The 23,135-nt window shown below is 40.9% G+C and overlaps 1 protein-coding gene and 1 long non-coding RNA gene across 3 annotated transcripts in view; one reads left to right on the forward strand and one right to left on the reverse strand.

Annotated features, from left to right (window-relative positions):
• The window catches only part of LOC134146854 (rho GTPase-activating protein 7-like), a 57,574-nt gene that overhangs the window by 24,286 nt on the left and 10,153 nt on the right, over nt 1–23,135 (forward strand). The window contains exons 1-3 of one of the 2 annotated variants that reach the window (XM_062587436.1): nt 13,105–13,254; nt 21,153–21,224; nt 22,791–22,872. In XM_062587436.1, coding sequence (XP_062443420.1) covers nt 13,245–13,254; nt 21,153–21,224; nt 22,791–22,872 — 164 coding nt within the window. In that variant the 5' untranslated portion in view covers nt 13,105–13,244. Of the gene's footprint in view, nt 1–13,104; nt 13,255–21,152; nt 21,225–22,790; nt 22,873–23,135 lie in introns of those variants that run through there. The other variant, XM_062587437.1, reaches the window with a different exon arrangement.
• Nucleotides 4,703–13,053, reverse strand: LOC134146916 (uncharacterized). The gene is made up of 3 exons (XR_009959909.1): nt 12,792–13,053; nt 7,410–7,531; nt 4,703–5,848 (listed from the first exon to the last, which is right to left on the reverse strand). It is a non-coding gene; the product is annotated as an uncharacterized LOC134146916 (long non-coding RNA).

Here is a 23,135-nt window from a genome sequence, read left to right on the forward strand (position 1 = left end):
ATGCCACCTATAGACAGACAAGCAAGAGAATGACAGCTCTTTGCTTACCAGTCAAGCACTTAAACATTATGAATAAGGGATGAAGGAGGAAAACACACTATCCAGTCTAGAATTCCTCATGAATCAGAACTTCTGATAGTGTCAGGCTCTACCATATGCTACACTGGACTAGTTGAAGTAGAAAAGGGCAGTTTCAAAGAATTTAAGGTCAGAACTGGAGGGTGCTGGATAGAGGGAAAAATGGAATTCCCATGATAGCTATGAGAACTGGACACTATTAATTATATTAATTATTTTATGAGCTTAGAACATTCATGGAATGTTTTTTAAAAGCTGCTTCCATGTGGGAAGTATATTTTATTTTCTGAGTAAACAACCAGCACACAGAGATTAAAATAGGCATTGCTGAGATACGTGGTATAGTCCATTAAAAGAGACTGAGCCAAGTATAACATTTGAATCTAGTTTTATATTGCCTTTAAATTGATTTGAAGCCAATCTCAGACCTATCATATAAACGAGATATACACAACTAGATCATCATTGCCATTTTTCCAAGATTTTCCTTCCAATGTTTTGAATTGCCGTGAAGAGAATTATTTTTAAAGCATCCAGAATATTGACCTGTTTCTTGGCTCTCGTAACAGTCCATATAATGACTGCAGCTTGAGATCCTCTCTAGTTACCTGTCTAGACAGCACATTTTGTACTTTTTGAAGATGGATTTACAAGTCACAATGGCAATTTTATACTCTGCCTTGCAGATCGTTTGCTAAGGATTATAGTCTGTGTGTGTGTGTGCATGTGTGTGAATTGGTTTCTTTTAGTTTACTGCTCTTCGATATCTACTTCTCATGTGAAATGCCAAAGTAAAAAGCCAAAATGAATCTCAGCTCCTCTGAGGTCCAAATTATTATCTTATAAGCTGTTCCACTTTTTAGATGAAAATGCTACCTCTACTTACGGAATTAGTGCAAACTGTACTAGCATTTTCAGGAATTTACTACAGGCCTAGCATTAGTGATCCAAATGAAAAGTTTAAGCCTATGACATAGAAAAGAGTACACAGAAAAAAAAACCACACACACAAAAAGAAATGCATTGATTTCTGGAAAGGTCTCAAAGATTTCAAAGTATTATCTATTGATGATAAAATTGAGCCAGGAAAATAGAAAATGACATAAATTGCATCATAAAATCAGTCCCTGATTTATAATGATACATTTTACTCAAATTAACCACCATACTTCTTTTCTTTCTTTCTTTCTTTCGTTTTTGTTGACACATGCCTGGAAATAGATTGGCAAGCACTCAGCAAATACCAATGAAAACCATTTTAGCCTGTGGGATGAAAGCTAACTGGTGAACGTGACCATGATGTTAGTTGTTTGTACAGTACAGCACATCTGCTAGCTGTAAGATCTGCTGGTCCCCACTTAATCAGCTGAACAAAACTGTGTTTCCACAAATGCCTGCATATAATGAAATAAGGGTGTGAACATGGCCAAACTGAACAACTGCAGAGAATTAAGCCAGTATTTGTTAAATCTCTTTAATCAGGATTCCCCTGATTCTCCAATCAGTTTGCTGTCTTTTTACAAACTCAGTTTTAAAAGAATGGAGTGTGTCAAATATGAAATCAATCTTTGTTAAAATTAAAATGTACTGGCTTAGGCTGACTGACAAAGAACTGACCTGCCCAGCTGCTTTGATTTGTTGCTGGGATGAGCATTCATTGGATCTTTGAGGAATATTCTGTCCATCTGCTTTGTTTGACAGCCTAGATAGGAAGGACATAGAAAAAGAAATAAATGCAAGGTATATTGCTGCTTTTCTGGACATAGAAGAAGCAACTGCTTTTCAAGAGTGGTGGCTGGAAAAGGATCCTACTTAACTTGATTTTAGTTCACAGCATTATCACAGTAACTTCTGAACTCTGTCTCAATGTGGAAGTTAAAATTGTATTTTGAGTTTAGAATTATGCTCCAGAGGGAAACAGTTGACTGTCAATTTGTCTGTTATGCCATCAGCCTAACAAAGAACGAGTGGCACACTGCAATTTCTTGATGAAGTTTCCTGTGTTATACAGTTTCCTTATGCAGGAAGCTGAATGTTTCCTATTTAGACCAAGTCTAAATCTCTGTGCAGTGACAGTGCTGTCATCTGAAGGTTTAGTGTCTGAGCACAACCTCTGCTTCATCAAGGTTAGAAGCACACAGCTCTCTATGTTTATGGAACTGGGAAGAAACATTTTTAAATGATTTTTTTAGCAACTTTGCATGTTCATGTTGCCTGGTTTATGTGGCAGAGGCACATAGTAGCATAGGACCAGTAGAAGGGGTCCTTATTAGCTGTTTTCTACAAAAAGTTGTATTTTCCAAGTGTCTAGTGCTAGTTTTAGGGTTGTATCATCCATTCATACTAACTCACATCCATTCTGGAGGCATTAGTTACATGGTAATACAGACTAAGCAGTCTGCTTTTATCTATTTAAAAAGCTGAAACCTACTGAGGAATTTGTTCTTCTCTTCACATCCTGCTAAACAGACAGTCATCCCAAGAAGAAAATAAGTGATTTTGGCTGGGTGCCACTAAAGTGACCTGGTGGCTGGGTAGATCTCAGAAACTTTTCAGGAGATCTGGGATTTCAGCAACTACAGAATAGTTCTCTCTCTCAGTTTTGAGACAAATATATATATATATTTTTTTTGGCCAAACTTCTTCCTCCAAGTAAAATTTAAATGTTGAACAGCACAGTTGAGTGATGTGTTGAACTCCATCTAGTTCACCAGATGCTCTAATTTTGGGGTGTTTTGCCTCAGTTAAATAACATTTATACAAGTGTGTTTTTGTAAATTAGTTAATCAAAATGAGTTTGGTAATCTGGGCAAGGAATGACCATTTGTTGCTGGACTTTCTTCTTCTCATTCTTTCTAGAATTTTTGTCTAGTAGACTCTAATTCATAACCAGCATAACCAATTTTCACAAGCAGTAGAGCATTATATCGAAAACCTGAGCAGTCATGCTGAGGAAATAAAGTATTATCCAATCTCTGTTCAGAACTGGCATGCATACCTACTTGACAAATTATTCATCACCACTTCCATTTCACAGTCCAAACAGGCTTTCTTGTTGGAAGCAGATGCTGTATTCAAGAAGGCAGTAGTGGGCTGGGGGTGAAACAGGTCTTCGTGATTCAGAGCTAATTACAGTCCGCTGGCTTCTTACATGGGAAGGGTTGAAAGAAGACACTTCTCTCTTGCATACAAATCCACATATATTAAGTAGAAGAGTTTAAATATTTCTTCCCTTAATGCGTTGGCTTTTTCCATGCGATCACCTGTCTCTCCCCTTTACATAATGGCTTTGGCAATGTTCACTCTTGTCCAAGACAGCACACTGTCCACAAATGCCTGAACAGAACATGGCACTTCAAGGCTATGCTGTAGCTTGCCCTTTTGAATGTTTCTCATATGAAACCTCTCTAGAGTTCCCTTCTGGGGCACACCTTACTGCTTCAAAAATTTACTTTTAGAAAGTTGCAGATCCCAGCTTGATTGCTTCGCTGGGAAATGTACGTAATATGTGAATTATTACTTTTGATTTTTGAATCAAAAAAATAGTATCAGTGACGGTGAATCTGTAAAGGCCCGTGCATGTAGGATATGAAAAGAGTTAATAGTCATCTACTCCCAAGTATCTGAAGTCCAAATATAAGCAGGTATGATCTACAAGCTTTCTCTGGACAGACCCCTCCAGCTGAAGTGGAAATAAACCATGTTACTTGCCATGAAAAAAAACTTGACATGAAAATGACCTTGGTTTCTGCAGAAAATTTTCACTGTCTCCGTTATCCATCTCCTATGTCTTTAACTGCTGTCTTGCTAAGTTATCTGTGTTTCCTTCTAATTGGTTTAATTCCTTAACTAATCATGTAGCTTTTTTCCGAACTCCTTATTCCCACAGAAATCTCTTGCTTGATGCATATTAGTGTAGTCACAGTTGAGGTTATATTTCGCAGTCTCCTATTTTAATTTCAAGATTGTCAGCAAGGAAAATGGAAGACAGTTACTTTGGGATTGCTGTAGGTTCTTGTGCAGTGGGCTTCTTCCCACTAGAGTTTTGTGATGTTTAATGATTAGTGTCCTAATTATATCAATTTATAATAGAAATGTTGTTTTATTTTTATGCTTAAAAATACCCTAAATGGCAATGATAGTCTTGTCTGGATTGTGGAGAAACCTATCCACATGCTATAATTTCTGTAAGACAAGGAAGGGTGTGAAGCTGCGATGTGAGCAAGGCAAGAGATTCAGCAGCTCTCCTCACTTTCCACTTACACTGCCAGATGGGGTTGCCTTCCCAAGAAGGTCATCAGAAATGTTTTCATAAATTTCTGATCATCTCGATTCTTTGAAATAAGAAATAGTAAAAAGATAATGGGAGACCAACATGATATAGTTCTATAATCTGTCCTTATTTTTGTATAAATATTTCAACTAGCTGTAAAAGGACCAATTTGATGTTATTAAATATACTCTGAAATCCTACTGATATTTAATTATTATTGTTTTGTCTCAAATGAGCAGAATAAATTTACATTACAGATCTATAGAGAAAGTTTATTTTCCAGCTCATCTTGCATATAGCTCCTCTTCAGCCTATTGGCATTACCATAGCTGGCGAGCCCCAGTCAGATGAGTTTGTCACATATTCTAAATTCATGTAAAAAATTATATCAGCAGCCAACAGGAGGCTCACTCCCTAGCTTCCCATCTCACTCTGTTAGAAGAGGTTGGGAGAGTCAGCAGCAGATCGTAACTGTCTCCAGCCTCTTACTGCACACATAGTTGGCACTCATTGTACAGAGTATGATATAATATCTTCTCTTCTTCCCTGTGTTCAGTTTGTGAGCTCATATTCCTATACCTTCATGTTCTGCTTGACTAATCCAGGCTTGCTCACTCTAGCCTTACTTGACTCCCGTTTGAGGGAACAAGTGTCCCTCAGCAAAGACCAAATGATTTCACCATATTCTTTTTCCAATTGCTGCATTTTCAGCAGGTGTAGGCAAGGTTTATGATGATGAGATGCTTCAAAAATCTCCCCCTGTCAAAGTAGCAAACCTTGTCTGTCCTTCAAGGAGCTCTGTGGGAAGAGTGACAGAGCTCACCAGCTACCAGCACTAAAGCATTTTCCCCTCCTTCTGGAATCCCCAGATTTCAGCCAAAACTAAGCATGATCACAAACACTAACTAACATCTCTAACATGCAAAATGATAGAGTCAGCGCACCTGTGACCAAATCAGATGTATTATGTGTGAAAAATAAGGAGACTGATCTAGAAAGGGCAGATGTTATTACTATATGTTGTTTGGGACAAGGAAGGTTGTATTTGTTTTCCTTATCTTCTTTCCATACCAGACCTAGCACATTCTTGGGTATTGCAAATTATGTCAGATGGCAGTAGGGATGTTGAGAAATGGCACCTCTCACCTGTGGGATATCTGTGAGTTGCTATTACAAGGTTTCAACCACGATAGTAAGGGGAAAGAAGTATGGCAATAATCTAGCTAAAAGGAGTAAATGGAATGCAAATGTAGAATCTTTTGAGGTATTCTTCAGATAAAATAAGAATGTTTAAAAACATATTTTTGCCCATTTTCAAATGGCTGTTTGAAGCATTTTTTTCTTTTTCCTTTCCCAAGCATTTTTTCTGTGTTCATTGACTACGTCAAGTGAAAAGTAAACAAGAGTGTATCGTACATTCACTGAGAATAGAACTTCATTTCCCTACAGTAGGAAGAGTTTTCTGGCAAAGCCTTCTTCCAGTTCTTCATAGTTCTGCTGCCAACAGTAAAGACAGAGAAATAAAGGTGAGCAAGAGAGCAGATATAGATGTCAAATTCTGTGTTTGTTCTGTGTGATTTGACAAAAACAAAAATGCATGCTACGGATTATATACATTAAGAGCACTAAGTCTGTGCTGAAACAAGTAGTATGTATACATTTCATAGTAAAAATTTTGGTACTTTTAGGATGTATTCCTATGATGAGGTTGTCAGTTTTAGCTGTAAGTAAAGTTCAGTAAGCCTTAAGACTTACTGATTTTTTTAATACACCCATTTCCTTTAAAGATAAACTTTAGAATATGTCCTATTTCCCAACGCCGCTGCTGCTTTTTCACTTTACTAATGCTGGAGCTGGATTGATTGAACCAGTGCAAAGTTGGGGTCTACCACTTTTTGCACAGCTGTTTTGTCAGTTGTGCTGCTGGACATCTTGGCTATAGTCAAAGCTGGCCATGTGATAATGTGGAGACAGCTGTCTCCACACTGATGTCTGGAGTTTTGAAAATGCTCTGTGCCCTATTAAGAAAACTGTCTGGGTCTCATTTGACAGCTTATTTTCATGGAGTGTGCTTTTAAGAAGCAAGAGAAAGTGGTGCTATTTAGTATCTTTGAGCAGCAAAGACAAGACCCCAGTTTTCTAAATATTGACTACGTGAGAGGACTCTCCAAAAACCAAAGATAAATTTGTTAAGGTTTGTCTTAGTTCAAGTGTGGTCATTCCTGTAGATACATATACATATGTGTATGCATCCACACACAAAACATAATCTTATATCTCCTGGTACTGCTGTCCTGTAAAGGTGGTGACTGTGGCACCAGGCTCTAAGTCCTTATTTATCTATGGTCATGTATTATTGACCATTATTTTGCAAGGGTTGCAACTAGCATTTATCATCAGATGTATTCCAGTATACTCCCCTCTCCTTGGCAATGCAAAATACCAGCTTGACAAAATGAACTGATTTTTCCCCCTACAAAAATATCTCCCTGACAAAGAAATTTTCAAGAGCACTTAGGAGGTCAGGAGGTCTTCAAAATGTATAATTGCCCATTTTTACCCATAAACATACCTGTACATAGCCATTCGTTTTGCTGACAGAGAAACTTTTTTGCTTCTGAAGCACAGAAGCAAAATGTTTCTGGTCCATGAAATAAAAATGAGCTTTGGACTACTCAACCCAGTTTAAAGCATTTATTTCTTTTATATTGCAAAAGAATTTTCCATTTCCTGAGCACCTCTACTTACCACCATTCTTCCTTTTGCTTTTATATGGTGCTTATATATATTTTTACAAGAGAGAATGGTTACATCTCTGTTGCATCTTAGTGTGGCTGTGCAGAGAGAGTTCAGGACTTTGTTCCAGGCTCTGCTGTGTGTCTTTGAGGGTAAGGCTTGCATATGAGCATCTACCAATACATCTTCCAATTTATTACATTTTGTATCTTATGTTAGAAAAAGCTAAAACAGAAGCTTATTCATGGCGGGAAAACTGGAGTGGAATGTTTTAACAGCCATAAAATAAGGAAATGCATAAAAATAATGATATTATTTTTACCTGGCATTTTGTTGATAACATGTAACTTAGTTGCCTGAAAATCATATTATGGTTTATTAATTTTCTTCTTATTCTCAGTATACACCACACTCTGGGGTATCACTCTTGGACTTGATGGTTTCCTAAGAAGAGTGCAAGAATTGTGTCATTTCAGGTCTTTGGTCTGAAAGTCCATCCCTAGGAAGGAATCATTTTTACAAAACACACACAGAGCATATTGTAGTCTGTTCAGAAGGTCTTCACACTACCACCACCAAGCTTCTAATTTAGGTACCTATGTCTGGAACTCAGGCTACCTATGTAAACAACAGAGGGAGAGATATTACTCCAGGGGGTAAAGCAAAGCACCGAGTTTCTTTTCCCCTTGTGAGTCTAGCTCACTGGAACTGGTTCAGCACTGGTCATCTACTTTTCCCATTCAGAGCCGTGTTTTACTTATATTCAATTTAACATATTGCAACCAGCATACTACCGTTCCTTTTATGTGATGTCTATGGCTATACAGAGACTGTAGTGGATCTAATTAAGCAGTACTATCATTTTTCATTGCCATCTGTGGATTCTAAGGCTTCCAATAAGTAAGGTAAACCGTGGCTTGTCCCTTTTTTGACTGTAGGCCGACAGATTTAATTTTTGCTAGGAGCAAATTAGGGAATGAAGGAATGGGCAATGACTAAGTTAAAATACCTTTTATGGACTTCCCCTGAAAAAACTTGACCTCACAGGCTCTAAAGAAAAACATAACTATTTCTGGAGGAGAACATAAATATTTCTGTTGTGTTTGAAGATGCAATTTCTATAAACTTCACTCCCTTGAGGAAAAGACTGCAGGCAGTGAAAATGGGAGAAGGCCTCAGCTCAGTTGCTGTTAAGCCAAACAATCTTCCTACTCCTGGCCAAAAGTGAATATAACCCATGTCAAGCTCAAATGAACATACTCCCATATTAAGGCTGCTGCTCTGAGGGAGTCTGAAAGGCCTGTGTATAACTGCTATGTGTAATGGATTTTGTTTAACTCCATAGTGAATTCTGCATTTGAACTTCCTTACCACTCAGCAGTGGGATTCTTTCTGCTGAATTGTGGAACATGTATCTCTTGGAGTGACTGGCGCCAACTCCAGTAAGCATCCCTGCCCACTTCCATATCTGAACTGGTTTGAGCCAAGCTTGGAAACAGAGTGAACAGAGTACTTCTCTTTGTAAGGGGGTATTTGGAGAGCCAGATTTTTTATTAAGTGCTGAAACAAAAGACTCTCATAAGCAGCAATCGGTTTGTCAGAACTGGTGAGGTTTCACAGTGCTCAGCAGGGGGCCTTAATATGTGCCATATAACAGAATGCTTCATCCAAAGCATTTTCACTGAGACTGTAAACCATAAAGGAATATTTCAAAGAATTTAATTCAGAGCCTTATGGTACATTCCAGCAAGTCAGTCTTAGCTCCAGCATCTTAGCTCCTTCCTTCGTCAATACCATGTGGTTCTGTTGAAGTTTAAGAAAACCCTGTTTCAGGCAGATTGCGTCTAGTGTCATCCTGTATCCTAGTAGATGACAAACTGATACAAACTCAGAAACATGAGCTTTTATATTCCTTCTGAAAATGTCTAATTATTTACCTAGATATATATGCTCTCTATGAAACATCCAGTTGCTGCTTAATGGGGCACATGCAATCTATGATAGAGGTTCGGCAGATAAGCCTTGTGAGGAGAAGCCTGCAGCAGGGGACAAGTAGTGTTGTCCATGCGTTCCTTCATGGACGGTCTTTGAGAGAGGCAAGCCTTCTGTAAGTCAGTGCAGTGCTTGTGTTTTCTCTTAGTATGCCTTCAAAACATTTATTGCTGAAAGGCAAGAAATCTTCCGTTTTAAAAAAATATGCGTATAAATGAAGGTAAAAGGCAGCACAGTGCTGCTCTGTAACACAGTGGTTATGTGAGTCCTTGCATACTCTGGGAGAACGGCCGAGGCTGTGCAAAATGCCTGTGCTGCCAGGCTGAGCAGCGATGGCGCACTGTACGGTCCTCACATACTCCACCCTGGCCGGCACTTGGGGTGGGAGTCAGCCACACACAAGAGAGTTGCTGCCAGTTTATTGTAGAGGGGATGTTCCCATGAGTCTCTGAGGAGCTAGGACTGTGGTCTTCAGGGTGCATCACTCAACATACAGTCCTGGGGCCTCTAGTCCTGAAACTATTATGCTATTTGTAAATGAGAAATAAAACAGTGGGTGGCAGTGCATGGGGTATTCTTGAGAAACAACCCTTCTGTGCAGAATTGCCTTTTTAAAAAAACAGTCAGAAGCTAAATTCCGTTTAAGTTACTGAAATGCATTCAGTTCTGATTCCTGAAAGGTGCTGGGGGGTTAGGCAGTAAAAGGAAGGAATGGGAAGAAGGGAGAGAATTGAGCTCTGGTAAATGAATTTGCCTGGGAAATGTACCAGTGACATCAGAATAAAAATATGCAAGGAGCACGCTTTTAATGAGATGTGACTCCATTTCTTGGCACTGTGCCTGTCTGCAATAGCTTTAGTAACTTAGAGAGTTCTTTCTACTGTTTTGAATAAATAGGAGTAAGGAGTTTAGAAGTCACTGGCTCATTTATGAAATGTTTAACTTTGTTCATGCAGTGGTTTGTGAATTTGTTTAATGCAATCCACTCCAAGATGACTTGCTGGACTGCATCGCTGTATTTGAATAATCCAAGAATCTAATAAAATGGGAACGTAACTGGTGTGGAGATACCGTGTACAGAATCTCTACATGTGTTGCCCTACAATAGTCTGACAGTTGTTTCTTGGCGAAGTTAAGCATAGCTTGATGCCATTATCCAGCATCTTTTTTATTTTTGCCAGTTTAAATTGCCAGTTTAGGAACCTCTTGCATTAAAAATACATCATAAGCCTGTACAAACTTTCCATTTGATTACTATATGGAAAACAAATGTAATGTTAATGAAATATACCCTTAAATTGCAATTTCATTAGGGTATAGCAATCCTAAATGAGGTTGAGGTAAATCAAATGCATAGAAAGATGCCTGACTTCACTTCTTAAATCTTCATTTATAAAATCCATCCACATCCAGAGGAATTATTGTTTGAAATATAGAAAGTTTTTGCTTATCTATTGCATCCAGCCTCCTTGTTTTTGCTCCCTGCATTATAAGCTTCAAACTGTAAGCGCCTAAACATTATAAGAAATTCTCCTACAGAAATTTACGGTCTGGTGTGGTTATCTGGAGTGGTTTGTAGGATTTAAATGATCTTTTGACCTCTGTAAATTAGCACAGGGTCCCATCCTTATGGCTTCTATATATAACTGCAATTTCCAACAGTCCTATTGGTATAAAATTAGTATTGATTTAAAGTTAACTTGCAAGAAAATATTTTTAAATATATATGTACTTTTGATATGTGATTCTGAGACCACACCACATGACACTCTGTCTTGTTGAGTTATCCCTGTGCAATGGTTTGTTCAGGTTGTAAAGGCTGATCACATACTTTTATTACAAATTTACAATTTTGTATTGTTGATCTTGGCTTTAAAATCAGCTCAAAGTTTTTGCTTGACTTTTAAATATTTAATGTGAAGAAATAGACCATCCACATTTAGAACACTTTTCTTCACTATTGGGTTGAGTAAGTAAAACAGGGTCTTTTATAAGAAGAAGAAAAAGAGTCATAGTAGCAACGAACTACAGCAAATGCAGAGAAATCTGGTTAGTTGTAAAGGTTGCAAAAGTGTTCTGACGTTTGTAGCACACAGATTCATTGCTCAAATTGCATATGAATTTTTCAGACCACAAACTGCTTTTTGTCTAGACTAAGTCTACATAAGCAAAATATAAGTAAAGGTTCTGCCTGTTCCATGCAACCTATTGCAGCAAGGGACCTAGTTACAACATGATAATCATACCGTATGGCTGGGTCACACCCACACACTGAGATCAGTTGTGGGTTTTAATCATAGATCCCAAATCCTGTTTTGTTCCATCTAAAGCGGGGGGGGGGGGGGGGGGCAGAGGGGAAGAAGAAGAAAAATCCGTCTGCAAGGCTTGATCTCTCCTTTGTGTGATGCAACATCAGTCTTAATTTTACGTGTGCAGGTGGGAGGCAACATCATATTAAGTATGTTAGGAAGGCAAGAAAGAACAGTAGCTAATTCTGTAAAAATCCGAGTAATTCATCAAAATAACACTGGCAAAATGTTAAAACACTGAGGCAAACCAGCAGCTAAGACATCCATGAAATGTGAATTTGCTCACAGATATTTCTTCCCTATTAACGAATGCAGGTAACTGGAATGAGACTGCTCCCACATTTCTGGGTGTTCTGCATCAGTGTCTTTGCGCTGGAGTCAAATATGTTGTTTGCAGTATAGCAGGTCTGTCATGAGGGTTTATTGAAAAATTTTGCATTTTTGAATCATTTTTAGCCTCAGTTCTGCTTTGATGATTTAATTTACAAAATTAAAGCAGGTTGAAGCATAGTCACGCCAGCTTATGCAAGCCTAAAGTATCTCTGAACGTTGAGTAAAGGTGCTTCTCTATAGATAAACCCAAACGAGCTCACAGGCAGAGCAGACATGGCCAGTAGGTCCTCCAAAAACTTGCATGTAATGGGAGGATATCACATAAAAGATATCCTCTTGAATTTCCACGCTAACGATAGGTGCAGTCTGGAGCTGAGGTACGCCTGTTCGAGCTAGCCTAAATAGACATGTGATTTGTGATAACAGCAAAGACTTTTGCACCTGCCCCTGAGAGAAGCTGAAGAGCCTACTCCAAAGCCCACGCTACTATACCCTCAGAATGGCAGAGCACAGGGTAGCAGAATAAAGCAAGTACGGGCACAGGTAGCTGTGCTGCTTTTACACTCTTCCTTGCAGCATACAGGTACCCTCATTTGCTGATGAAGAGCCCCTGAACAAATCTCCAGACAGAGCTTGCAGCAGAGTGCAGGTCTCTCGGCTCCCTCAGACACTTCTGAACAGCTCATTTTATCCTCACTGAATGGGCAAAATTTTGTGTTCTACCATGTTCGCCACACATCTGGGGCTGGCGAGCATGTAGTTAGTTCTTAGTGACGGCAGAAGCCAGGCTCAAAGCTGCTCCTGACAGAGCGCTGTGGGGCTCAAAGGGAGTGTTACGAATCTGCAGAGTAGCTTGTTCTTTGAAATACTGAAATTCAGTCAAGGCAGTAGGTTTACCTGCACATTATGAAGCGTAAAGAATACTTCTTGTGATTAAAGTACATAATTAAGTGCTCATCAGTAGCTGCTGCTGGGATTCCGGCGGACCCAGAGGCGCGACCTCCGACAGCGTGTTTCAGCAGAGGCGTCCCCCTCGGCTTGCCGCCGGGCCCCGCTTGAAATCCCCTTACCTATGAGATGCCAAAACAGGGTGAAAGTCTCGCAGATTGCAAACCGATGCACCTTTTTTAGAGGGCAGTAAGGCAGCAGCGAGCCGAGCGCGAGCCCAGGCCCCGGCTCACCAGCGCCAGGTACCTCACGGGCTGGCTAGCCCTTCGGCCAAGAGCTTGTCGCTCGGCTGAAACCGCAACGGGGACCCGCCTCCCCCGCGCGCCCCCGCGGCCGTTACGGCCGTTAACGGTCGCGGCGTTCGTTGCCGCCGCGGCAGCGCCGTGAGGGGGCCGGCGGCAGCCTCCGCGGCCGGGCAGCGGCGGGCAGGGCGACGCTCGGCGGCGGAGGCGGCGCCTGCCGGGGCTCGCGGTGCTGACGCCGCGCGGGGCTGCGCGGAGGATGCGGGGCGGCGGCCGCGCTCCGCCCGCGCTGCTGGCGCCCTGCGAGCGGCGGGACCCCCCGGAGGCACCGCCATGCCCACAGGTAGGGCCGCGGGGCGGCGCGGCGCGGCGCGGGGCTGCGCTTCGCCCGCGCAAGGGGCAGCGAGCTCCTTCTGCGAGCAAACGGCGCTGTCCGGGGCTGCCACAGGGAGCTCGGCAGAGTGCCCCAAAGCAGCAAACTCGGTCGGCTGGGCTGTGATGATAGGTTAAATCACTTGGCGAGTGAGAGCTCCGATGGAGATTTTCCGTTGTAGTCCTACTTTATTAGTATTAAAATAATTCCTGGGCTTTCTGCACTCCCGATCGCTCTCCTAATAGCTGTTGCTTGTGGTTCCTAATTTGGTGTCACATTTGGAGAGCCTGCCTTTTAGGAGATCATTCGTTTTCTGCCCTTGCTGCGTGCCTTTGAATGTCAGCGCATTTCATTAACGTATATCGAGCCGGTAAAAGATTGTCCATCGACCTGGCCTCCGCAGCTGTGCACTGCCCCAGCGCAGCGTGCCCGCGGGGCAGCCGAGGAAACTTCATTTTAAGAAGCGTCATCACTTACTGAGCAGCCTCCCTTGGGTTAAACAATTTACAGGACAGATAGATCGAACTTGTAATGTGGGCACTGATATTTTTGGCATTTTATGGATTAAAGAGAAAGGTAGTGTTACGTTAGGAAAGAGCGTGGACAATACACCTGTTTGTACGAGAGTCTTTTTTGCTATAGGTTTATTGATACCACCTTTGCTGGTAGCCAGCAGTTACCCTTCCTGTTACCTGCAGTTTTTCCTGGAAATTTTACACTGAATATTTCTCAATCATGTATGAGGGTCCTATAAAAGAACAGCCATAGGGAACTGAAACATCAGAGGAATGTTGTATCTGTTCCTGTTTTTCAGCCAGCTGAACCAAAGCATGGAGAAGTGACGTATCTGGAATTAGACCACAGGGAGCCACATCCCCCATCTTTTGCTCATTTTCCTTGGAGAAGAATTTTCAAGTGTGGATTTGGAAATTAGAGAGTTATCCCCTCCTAAAGTCAATGGGGATTTAGATACCTAATTCCCTTGATCCCTTCAAAAGTCTTGCAGAGGAAACACTGACTTTTCTAACTTAGATAGATGCAAATAAAGATTTGTAAAAAGCAAACACTGACAAGCTAGTCAATGTGATCTGCATAAATAATGTCTTTAAACTTGTCAAGGTCCCAGTAACCAACATGGGAGGTTAATGCCAAGGAGCTGGATAAAAATACAATTAATGTTGCCACAAAGTATTGGGATATATTGCAGTTCCCACCCCTGGTAACTGAAGAGATGGCTGAAATTCCAAAGCACCACCACAACAGGAAAGTGTGAAAGGCCAACTTTCTTGACCTTTTAATTTCCAGACATTTATATTCATTTTCTGTATAAAGTCTAAATTACCCTGGCAAAATTCCTAGCAATAATTTTTTCCCCTCCAGGGTTAATAAAATATAATTAGGCTTTGCTAGTCTGCATTGCACAAGGGACAACAGAATAAACATTTCCATTTATGTATGATACATTGAATATTTTGGAGAGTTTGACAGTTTTACGAGCCCCTGACTGCTTGGCCTGGTCAGTCCGAACACCCAGCTTTGAAAGGACGGCATTTAACCTTAAACCTTGGGCAGACAACACATACTGACTGTATCTTTGAATGTGAGGGAAGATACTTTAAAAAAAGACACTTCTTGAAGGTCCTGTCATAGGTTATAATTCAGTTCCTAACACCCTCAGGAAATCATAGTTCTACCTCAGCAAATGCATTTTTCATAGACTATGAATAAAATACCTTGTTAGCTGCTGTAAGTCATAGGGAGGTAATACAGATCTTTATAAACCCAGCAAGCTACACAAACCAGAAGAAGCAATGGGGAACTAGTAATTTTGTCTTCAAATGGACCCTGTCACTTCCACTGCTGCCAGCACACCCAACAATGCCAGTATCTAAGTTACTGAGTAAAGAACCTGCCAACTGCTCGTGGGCTATATGAAAAATGCTTTGCAGAGCTTGGCACGTGTCTGCCAAGCACAGCCGGTGCTTGTTGACTCCAGCTCTGGGGGAGGCTGAGGAGCAGAGTAGTTTGGGATTGCAGTGATGAGGGGAGGCAGCGACAGCTCATTTGTTTGAATGCTTGCCTTTGCTATGCTCAATCAAGCAGGTCACAGAGCGGGGCTCTGTGTGTCTGCTTGTCTGTTGCTGCTGTGGGACAATTAGTACCATGTGGAAAAAATCTTCCTATATAATCCCAGAGATCAGGAATGAACAAATATTTTTGGAATTTTTTCTGTCGTCTTCCAAACTGGTGTAATATGTAATATCAAATAAAGTCAGAATCAGTCTTCCCTGTTTTCTGCTCTCATGTCTGTACTTGCAGGGCATCTTCCAAACTGGTGTAATATGTAATATCAAATAAAGTCAGAATCAGTCTTGCCCTGTTTTCTGCTCTCATGTCTGTACTTGCAGGGCATGGGGAGGAGAGCCAACATGAGTGCCTCGTGAGCCGGGCTGAGCTGGGCATGTTAAGAAAATCTTTTTCTTTTCAGAATCTTTCTGAACCTGGATACTACAGAAAAGTTGAAAAGTAGGATTCTAGAGTAACTAATGCGGAGGTACAACAAGCAGCAAGAAAGCCTCTCAAAGTGGTTGTACACTGGAGGGTTTTGGAAGAGATTCAGACTTAAACACAAATCCTTCTGATGTATTAAGACCTGATCACCATACAATTCTTACCTGTCAAAGCTGGAAAACTGTATTGTATGAAGACAGAAAGAAAAATATTTCATCTATCTTGGTGTTTTAAAATAGCCTGAAAAATTACTTCCAGCAATGAGACCCCCCCCACTGCGAAAAATGATACATTTAGGCTAGAGTTTGACACCATGCTGAACTAAACCGCCCTTCTGGCTGTGTGCTACCAGTGTGCAACTGCATGTATCCACACCACTACCTATGTGTGCACTCTGACCACCTCCCTTGGCTTGTCACTAACGATCGTCTGGACATGTGGTAGCCAGTTCAGAAAGATGAAGAATCAGAAAACTGATCTTGCAAAAAAAATTTAATAGTTTTCAGCCTGTTTGGCTGGCTGGGCCTACTCACTCAGGATCAGCAGAGTCAGTGCAAGAAGGTGTGCAATAAAGGGGAGGGAAAGAAAGAGGATTCGTGTTTTGGCAATTGATCTGTGTGGCTGAAGCATTGTGCTGCATTCTAAGAATATGTTTGTTTTTATGCTTTCAAACAGAAATTTGTATCCTTCAGTTTTATTTACAAGAAGTATTTTTAAAAGTTTGAAGTGCAATTTGCGATTGTTTTTTGTTTAGTCGAAGTTCATAATCATCTTGCAGTAAGGCTGACTGGCTTGTTTCACATTTTGTTTCCGGCTGGTTTCAGTGGTTGCTTCTCACTTGCACAGTGTTTCTTCTTGTAAGGAAGATACTGTAGAGAGAGTGTCTAAATCTCAGCAGAAATGTCTCTTCACTATTGTTTAAAACAACTATGCAAGCATTCCTGCTAATAGTAGTGTTCATTCAGACAGGGATTTAATATGCATTGTAGCATTTTTTTTCTGGTCTAAAAGTGTTTTCTGAGTCTGGGTTTGCTCTCTGGTTTGCAAACAGGATGGTGTTCAACTAAGGGAATGAGAATTTTCAAGTCTTAAGCTGACATAGTTGGTAAGGCTCCAGAGAGAAAAGGGCAGCAGAGTACGGCATGGCACTGCTATGGGAGAAAAAGGCAGAGCAGTTGAGGAGGGCAAGGTTGGTCAAGGGCCAATTGGAAAAGGAAGACCATGATACAGCCATAATTTTGACTTCTGTTTTCACTGGGACTGCACTGAACCATCTTCAGCCCAAAACTGACCAAAAGGACTTCACAGGTCACATACGTATTTTTGTTTTGCTTCTCATGAACATCTAGTAGTGACCTATTTCCCATGGCCCAAGGGGAAACAACTGACTTGCCTTGCCTTGGGAATTTTGCTGGTAGCCTCTAGTCTAAGATAGAGTAACGAGGCCTTCAGAGAATGGACTTTTCTTCATCTGCTTTATTGTGAAATCAGTGCATTAGAGGGGGTTGACATATTAGGTTTACTCTGGTATTTAATATCTTATGCAGATAGTGCCAATAAGGTCTATAAAAATTCTTCTACTTGTGTGAAATCTGACTCAGAGGCAGAGATACTGATTTGCAGAAGTAATTGGATCACTGCTCCGTGCCAGCTTTCTAAAGACTCCCCCATTTCCTCTTTCTGTTTAGAAAGAGCTAATTCCTCTCCAACAAGCATCTGAGCAGCTGTTCTAGCATCAAAAAGAACCAGACAATTGGTATCGGCTTGTGTTTATGAGTAGATCTACAGAGTTAAAAGCTGGTCAATAAACCTGAACAATTATTTTATAGTGACTGTGCAGCTGTAGAAATGGGAAAGCAATTCTAATCAGTTAGTGAATCTGGCTTCTAAGGCATATGTTGTCATCATTTCACAATGAAGCAGAGCACAAAACTTAACTAGGGTCAGATGCTAACAATGGATCTTCATCAGAAATGACTTTGCTGTACTATTTTCTTGGCCAAAAAACCTAATGTAAGGACATTTTCAATAGGCCCAAAGACTCTTCAAGAAGATGATTTCTGCTTTTCATGAAAAAGAGTCTTGCATAGGCTTAATTGAACTTTGGCAATTTTTAGATGCATACTTTAAAGCATCAGGGAAGTTTACAAAACTGTGACTGTTACTTCAGCGCCTGCACGAAAGTGGGATTTGTGTCTGTTACCTATTTGTTAAACTTGCTGCCCAAAGTGGATATATTGCTGTTATCCATTAAAGCTACTCATGATTATTGCTTTTCTGTTAGGTCTCTGTGGCTTTTATTTGCAGAGCTTTAGAACTGACCAGTGTCCCTGACAGAAACCACTGTTGGGGACATTTCATGTGTTTTCTGCCATTATCAACTAATGAGTTTTCACTCGTCCTTCAGGCTGTATGTGTCATAAAGGCAACGCAGCCTCATAAAACAGTTCTGAACGCAGCCTTGTGGAGAGCAGTTGTTTCCTTTAGAGCAATTATTTCTTGTTTCCTTCCTACTTCCTCCTCTCATATTGATCATTTTAATTGTAATACAGGTTGATCTGGGAATTTCCTGGGATCAGAGTAAAATTCTTAGGCATCTGTTTGCTGTTTAGGATTTCAATCTCCAGTAGGATTGGGATGAGGCTTCTGGTCACCCTCCTGACCCTTTGACCTTTGCTGTACAGATATTTTTTTCTTTTCTGTTTTGCTTTTTCACTAAAATGCTTGTGTTTTATCAGTCCCATGGTTTGATCATAGAATCATAGAATCGGTAAGGTTGGAAGGGACCTCTGGAGATCATCTAGTCCAACCTTCCTGCTCAAGCAGGGTCACCTAGAGCGTGTTAGACAGGGTTGCGTCCAGGCAGGCTTTGAATATCTCCGGAGAAGGAGACTGCCCAACCTCTCTGGACAACCTGTGCCAGTGCTCCGTCACTCTCACGGGGAAGAAATTCCCCCTCACGGTCAGGCAGAACTTCCTGTGGGTTCAGTTTTTGCCCGTTGCCTCTTGTCCTGTCACATGGGACACCAGAAAAGAGTTTGGCCCCGGCCCCTTGGCACCCTCCCTTCAGGTACTTGTACACATTGATCAGATCCCCCCTCAGTCTTCTCTTCCCCAGGCTGAAGAGGCCCAGCTCTCGCAGTCTTTCCTCAAAGGGCAGATGCTCCAGCCCTCTGATCATCTTCGTAGCCCTACACTGGACTCTCTGCAGTAGCTCCATGTCTCTCTTGTACTGGGGAGCCCAGAACTGGACGCAGTACTCGAGATGAGGCCTCCCCAGGGCTGAGTAGAGGGGCAGGATCACCTCCCTCGACCTGCTGGCAACACTCTTCGTAATGCACCCCAGGAAACCATTGGCCTTCTTGGCCACAAGGGCACATTGCTGGCTCATGGTCAACTTGTCATCCACCAGCACTCCCAGGTCCTTCTCTGCAGAGCTGCTCCCCAGAAGGTCAGCCCCCAGCTTGGACTGGTGCATAGGGTTATTTTTCCCTAGGTGCAGGAACCTGCACTTGCCCTTGTTGAACCTCAGGAGGTTCCGCTCTGCCCAGCTCTCCAGCCTGTCCAGGTCTCTCTGGATTGCAGCACAGCCCTCAGGTGTGTCAGCCACTCCTCCCAGCTTGGTACCATCAGCAAACTTGCTGAGGAGGCACTTTGTCCTCTCATCCAGGTCATTGATGAGTAAGTTGAACAGGATGGGACCCAGTACCGAGCCCTGGGGGACTCCACTAGCCATAGGCCTCCAACTAGACTCCGCATCACTGATGACATCCGCATCTGAGCTCTGCCTTTCTGCCAGTTCTCAATCCACCTCACTGTCCACTCGTCTAACCCACACTTCCTGAGCTTATCTAGGAGGATGTTCTGGGAGACAGTGTCAAAGCCTTGCTGAAGTCAAGGGACACAACGTCCACCGCTCTCCCCTCATCTACCCAGCCAGTCATTCCATCATAGAAGGCTATCAGATTGGTTAAGCAGGATTTCCCCCTGGTGAATCCATGCTGACTACTCCTGATCACCTTTTTTTCCTCCATATACCTGAAGATGACATCCAGAATGAGCTGTTCCTTTCCAGGGATAGAGGTGAGGCTGACTGGCCTCTTCAGTAAATGCTGTGTTATGATAAAGATCATGATAAGTTACGGTGTTGAGTATATTAATAAATGTTATCACAATGTATATAGGCTATTGTGGAAGAAATTATTTTCTGTTCTGCAGTTTAAAGAAAAAGGAAAGTCATGCATATGTTTCGTATAGAATTATCCTTATCGTTTTGTAGTACCTCTTTACTCTCAGATGAAAAAGATACAGGGTTTTGTGCAGGGAAGCCTTTGTTGTAAATGCCATTGTCCTAATGAATCAAGTGATAATGGAAATGTTTAAAAGTAGAATAATAAACTCTCATGAAAGTGCCAGAAGGATTTTGTTGAGTTTCTTCACTATGTTAAACTGATTATTTACTGCTGAGAAGTTTGAGCAAACCAGGCTTTGAATTTTTGCCTTGTGGTTGATGTCAGTTGTAATGTGTGCTGGAGGGCACACAGATATAAAAAAAGAGTCTAGCTTGGGATTCCTTTTCTCTGCAGCAGACCCAGTTACTTCCAGTATTTGCAGAGTTTAGAGCTTGCTGCTGTGTGCTAATGCTAAACATGTTTATGTTTTTGAAGCATCTGGTGAGTGTTCTGTGATTCTGTGAGGTTATATGCTACTTCTGCTCCTGTGGGAATGTTACACTGTTGGCCATAGGACTTTATTAATTGTCACAAAACGAGCAGTTAATTCCTGACATCTGCTGTGCTGAAGCAACTGCCAAGTAGAACTGATAGCTGGCAAGGAAATAAATATTGATAGACCCTAGCAACAGGTACTCTTGAGAACTCTCATTCTGGGAATGCTTAGGCAGGGTTCAGTGTTATTAATGTTGTGATAGCGTTTTAAGTCTCATTATAGGATTTGTTTGTTTCTTGTCATATCTCTCAGAACTAGGATGCATGAATGGGCTTTGCTGTGCCGGGGCAGATGTGTATCATACTCTTTTCTGATGACTCGTTTCAACATAAAAGAGATGTTGCAGAGTTCAAATTGCAAGGGTGGTTGGTATACACTGGTGTATGGCATCTCAAGTAGTGCTTATATCTAAACTGTTATATGTTTAATATCTACCTTACATGGCAATGACTGTCCCAAAGATATGTACATGGAGGTTTGTCAGATGTAAGTGTAGCAGCAAAACTTTCATGTATAAAATACTTTGAGAATCCATGAGACAAAATGGGCTTGCTTAAATTGTAAAATCATGCACCAGTCACTAGCCCTTGTGAGCACTGTAGGTGATCAATTTTATGTTTTCATTGCAGAAAATGAAGCCAGAGAAGCCTGCAACTGGCTGAGGGCTGCTGGTTTTCCGCAGTATGCTCAGTTATTTGAAGGTATGAACTGAAAGACTTTTCAAGCAGCTGACACCAAACCCAAGTAGAGTTGTTTACATAAATAATCTAAAATAATCTATCAGAACCTGACACTTTTAATGAAACGCTTCCAAATCCTGCCATGTCTTCATGCAAACTTGTAAAAAAGTTGTAACCTGATTTGTGTTCTAAAACAGAAGTGAAATCATAATTAAGTTAACAGTTAACATGGGCTCAGTAGAATTCCATAAAGGACTGAATATTTCGTAGTTATTGTTAGACTGCAACTCCACCAAATTTCTGCTTTTGTGATTTTTAATTGCTTGTAATTTTCTCAGTCTCCTTTCCTTAGAGAGTTATTTTTTCTAACTCATTGACTCCAACTAAAATTTATCTAAGGCCTCTCCAGCCTTAGATCTTGAGCAGTATTCTCTGAGTGGTGTTTTGAAAAAGAATATTGGATCTTGCAATCATAAGTTTTTCAAACAAACAGATACTCAGAAGCAGCCAACCACAGTAATATTTCACAATATCAGCTTGTTTTCGTATTGTTAATAAGCTGCAAAGAGTACATATTACCTGTTGGGGGAGAAACAGATGCATCGTGAACTCATATAATTTTCAGATAACATTTCTGCTTATATCTTAAAAGTGTTCTTCTTTTATATATGTATTTGTTGTGACAAACATGGAATATAACAAAATCTAATCTATTTTTAAGAGAGATTTGAACAAAAAGAACTGCAGTTCAAAGAAGTAGCGGTAACTGCTATGGGCTCTTGTGCCCACTTCCCCCATTCAATGCAAAATTAAAGCTTGGAAACTGAGCACTCTGGAAATGCAGAGCTAAATTTGAATACTGTCTACCTTGAAACGTGATGTCCCATGAAAATGCTTCCCATTGGACTACAGCAGATTTTTACAATGTAAACTGTGAATGTTACACTTTGTTGATGATGGTGCACATTGTCATGCTTTTGGATAATGAAACTTCTCTATTATCTTGCTGTTTAAGCAGTGTCCTGGCTTGACTAGATAACTAAGCCTAAAAAGTAAACCAGTAAGATATTGGTGGATCTCACTGGCTCCTTTATCTGTAAAGGCAAATCACAAAAGCTGGAACATTAAACTCTTCAGCTAGTTTATCAGTTAGCTTGAAGCACATCATGTTTTGTCAGGCTCTTTACACCTCAGCATGTGCTGCATTTTAGCTTACCATCTGCAAAAGCTCAGGTAAAAAATCCCTGTTTTATATTATATTATAAGGTAGGAATGCAGAGAAGCAAAACAAAGCAAAGCTTTAATTTTGTGTTCGTTGGCTATAGTACTCTGGGCTACTGCAAATGGGTGGCATGCTCCTGAAAATGTTGTGTTCCCATGCAGCAAACGCTAGTGAGAGCAAGCAGATGCCTAACTTGTTCTCACATCTGCTCTAAGCAACAGATTCTCAGTGACCTGAAGGTCATTTGTGTGACTATGTATCTGTAGATTTAGACTTATTTCACATATGCTAACTATGTGGCCAAACTGAAAATCTTTGCAATTATAACTCAGAATTCATAATCTAAATAACTTTTTTATTCACAGATATGCAGTTTCCTATTGATACAAAAACTGTGAGGAGAGATCATGAATTTTTAGATGGAGATGCCATTGAATCCCTTTTCAGGTAGGTAAACATTAAATCATCCCAAGTGTCTGACTCCAGAAGTTGTCATTCCTCTTTTCATAGCTGAGTTTTTGCCAGAGACTAAGATGCATTTGCTAATGCTCCCACTGAACGAAATCACTTAAGTACATTTTTAAGTATCACTAAATTTGATCAATTTAAGTATTTAAATGTAAAGTAAGCATGTGCCTGCCTATCTTCTTCAGCCAAGGTCTCAACAATGTTATATTAAGCATCAAATCTGTCTCTTCTGCAATGAGGTG

This window comes from Rhea pennata, chromosome 14 (assembly GCF_028389875.1).
Source record: "Rhea pennata isolate bPtePen1 chromosome 14, bPtePen1.pri, whole genome shotgun sequence".
Classification (NCBI taxonomy): Eukaryota; Metazoa; Chordata; class Aves; order Rheiformes; family Rheidae; genus Rhea; species Rhea pennata.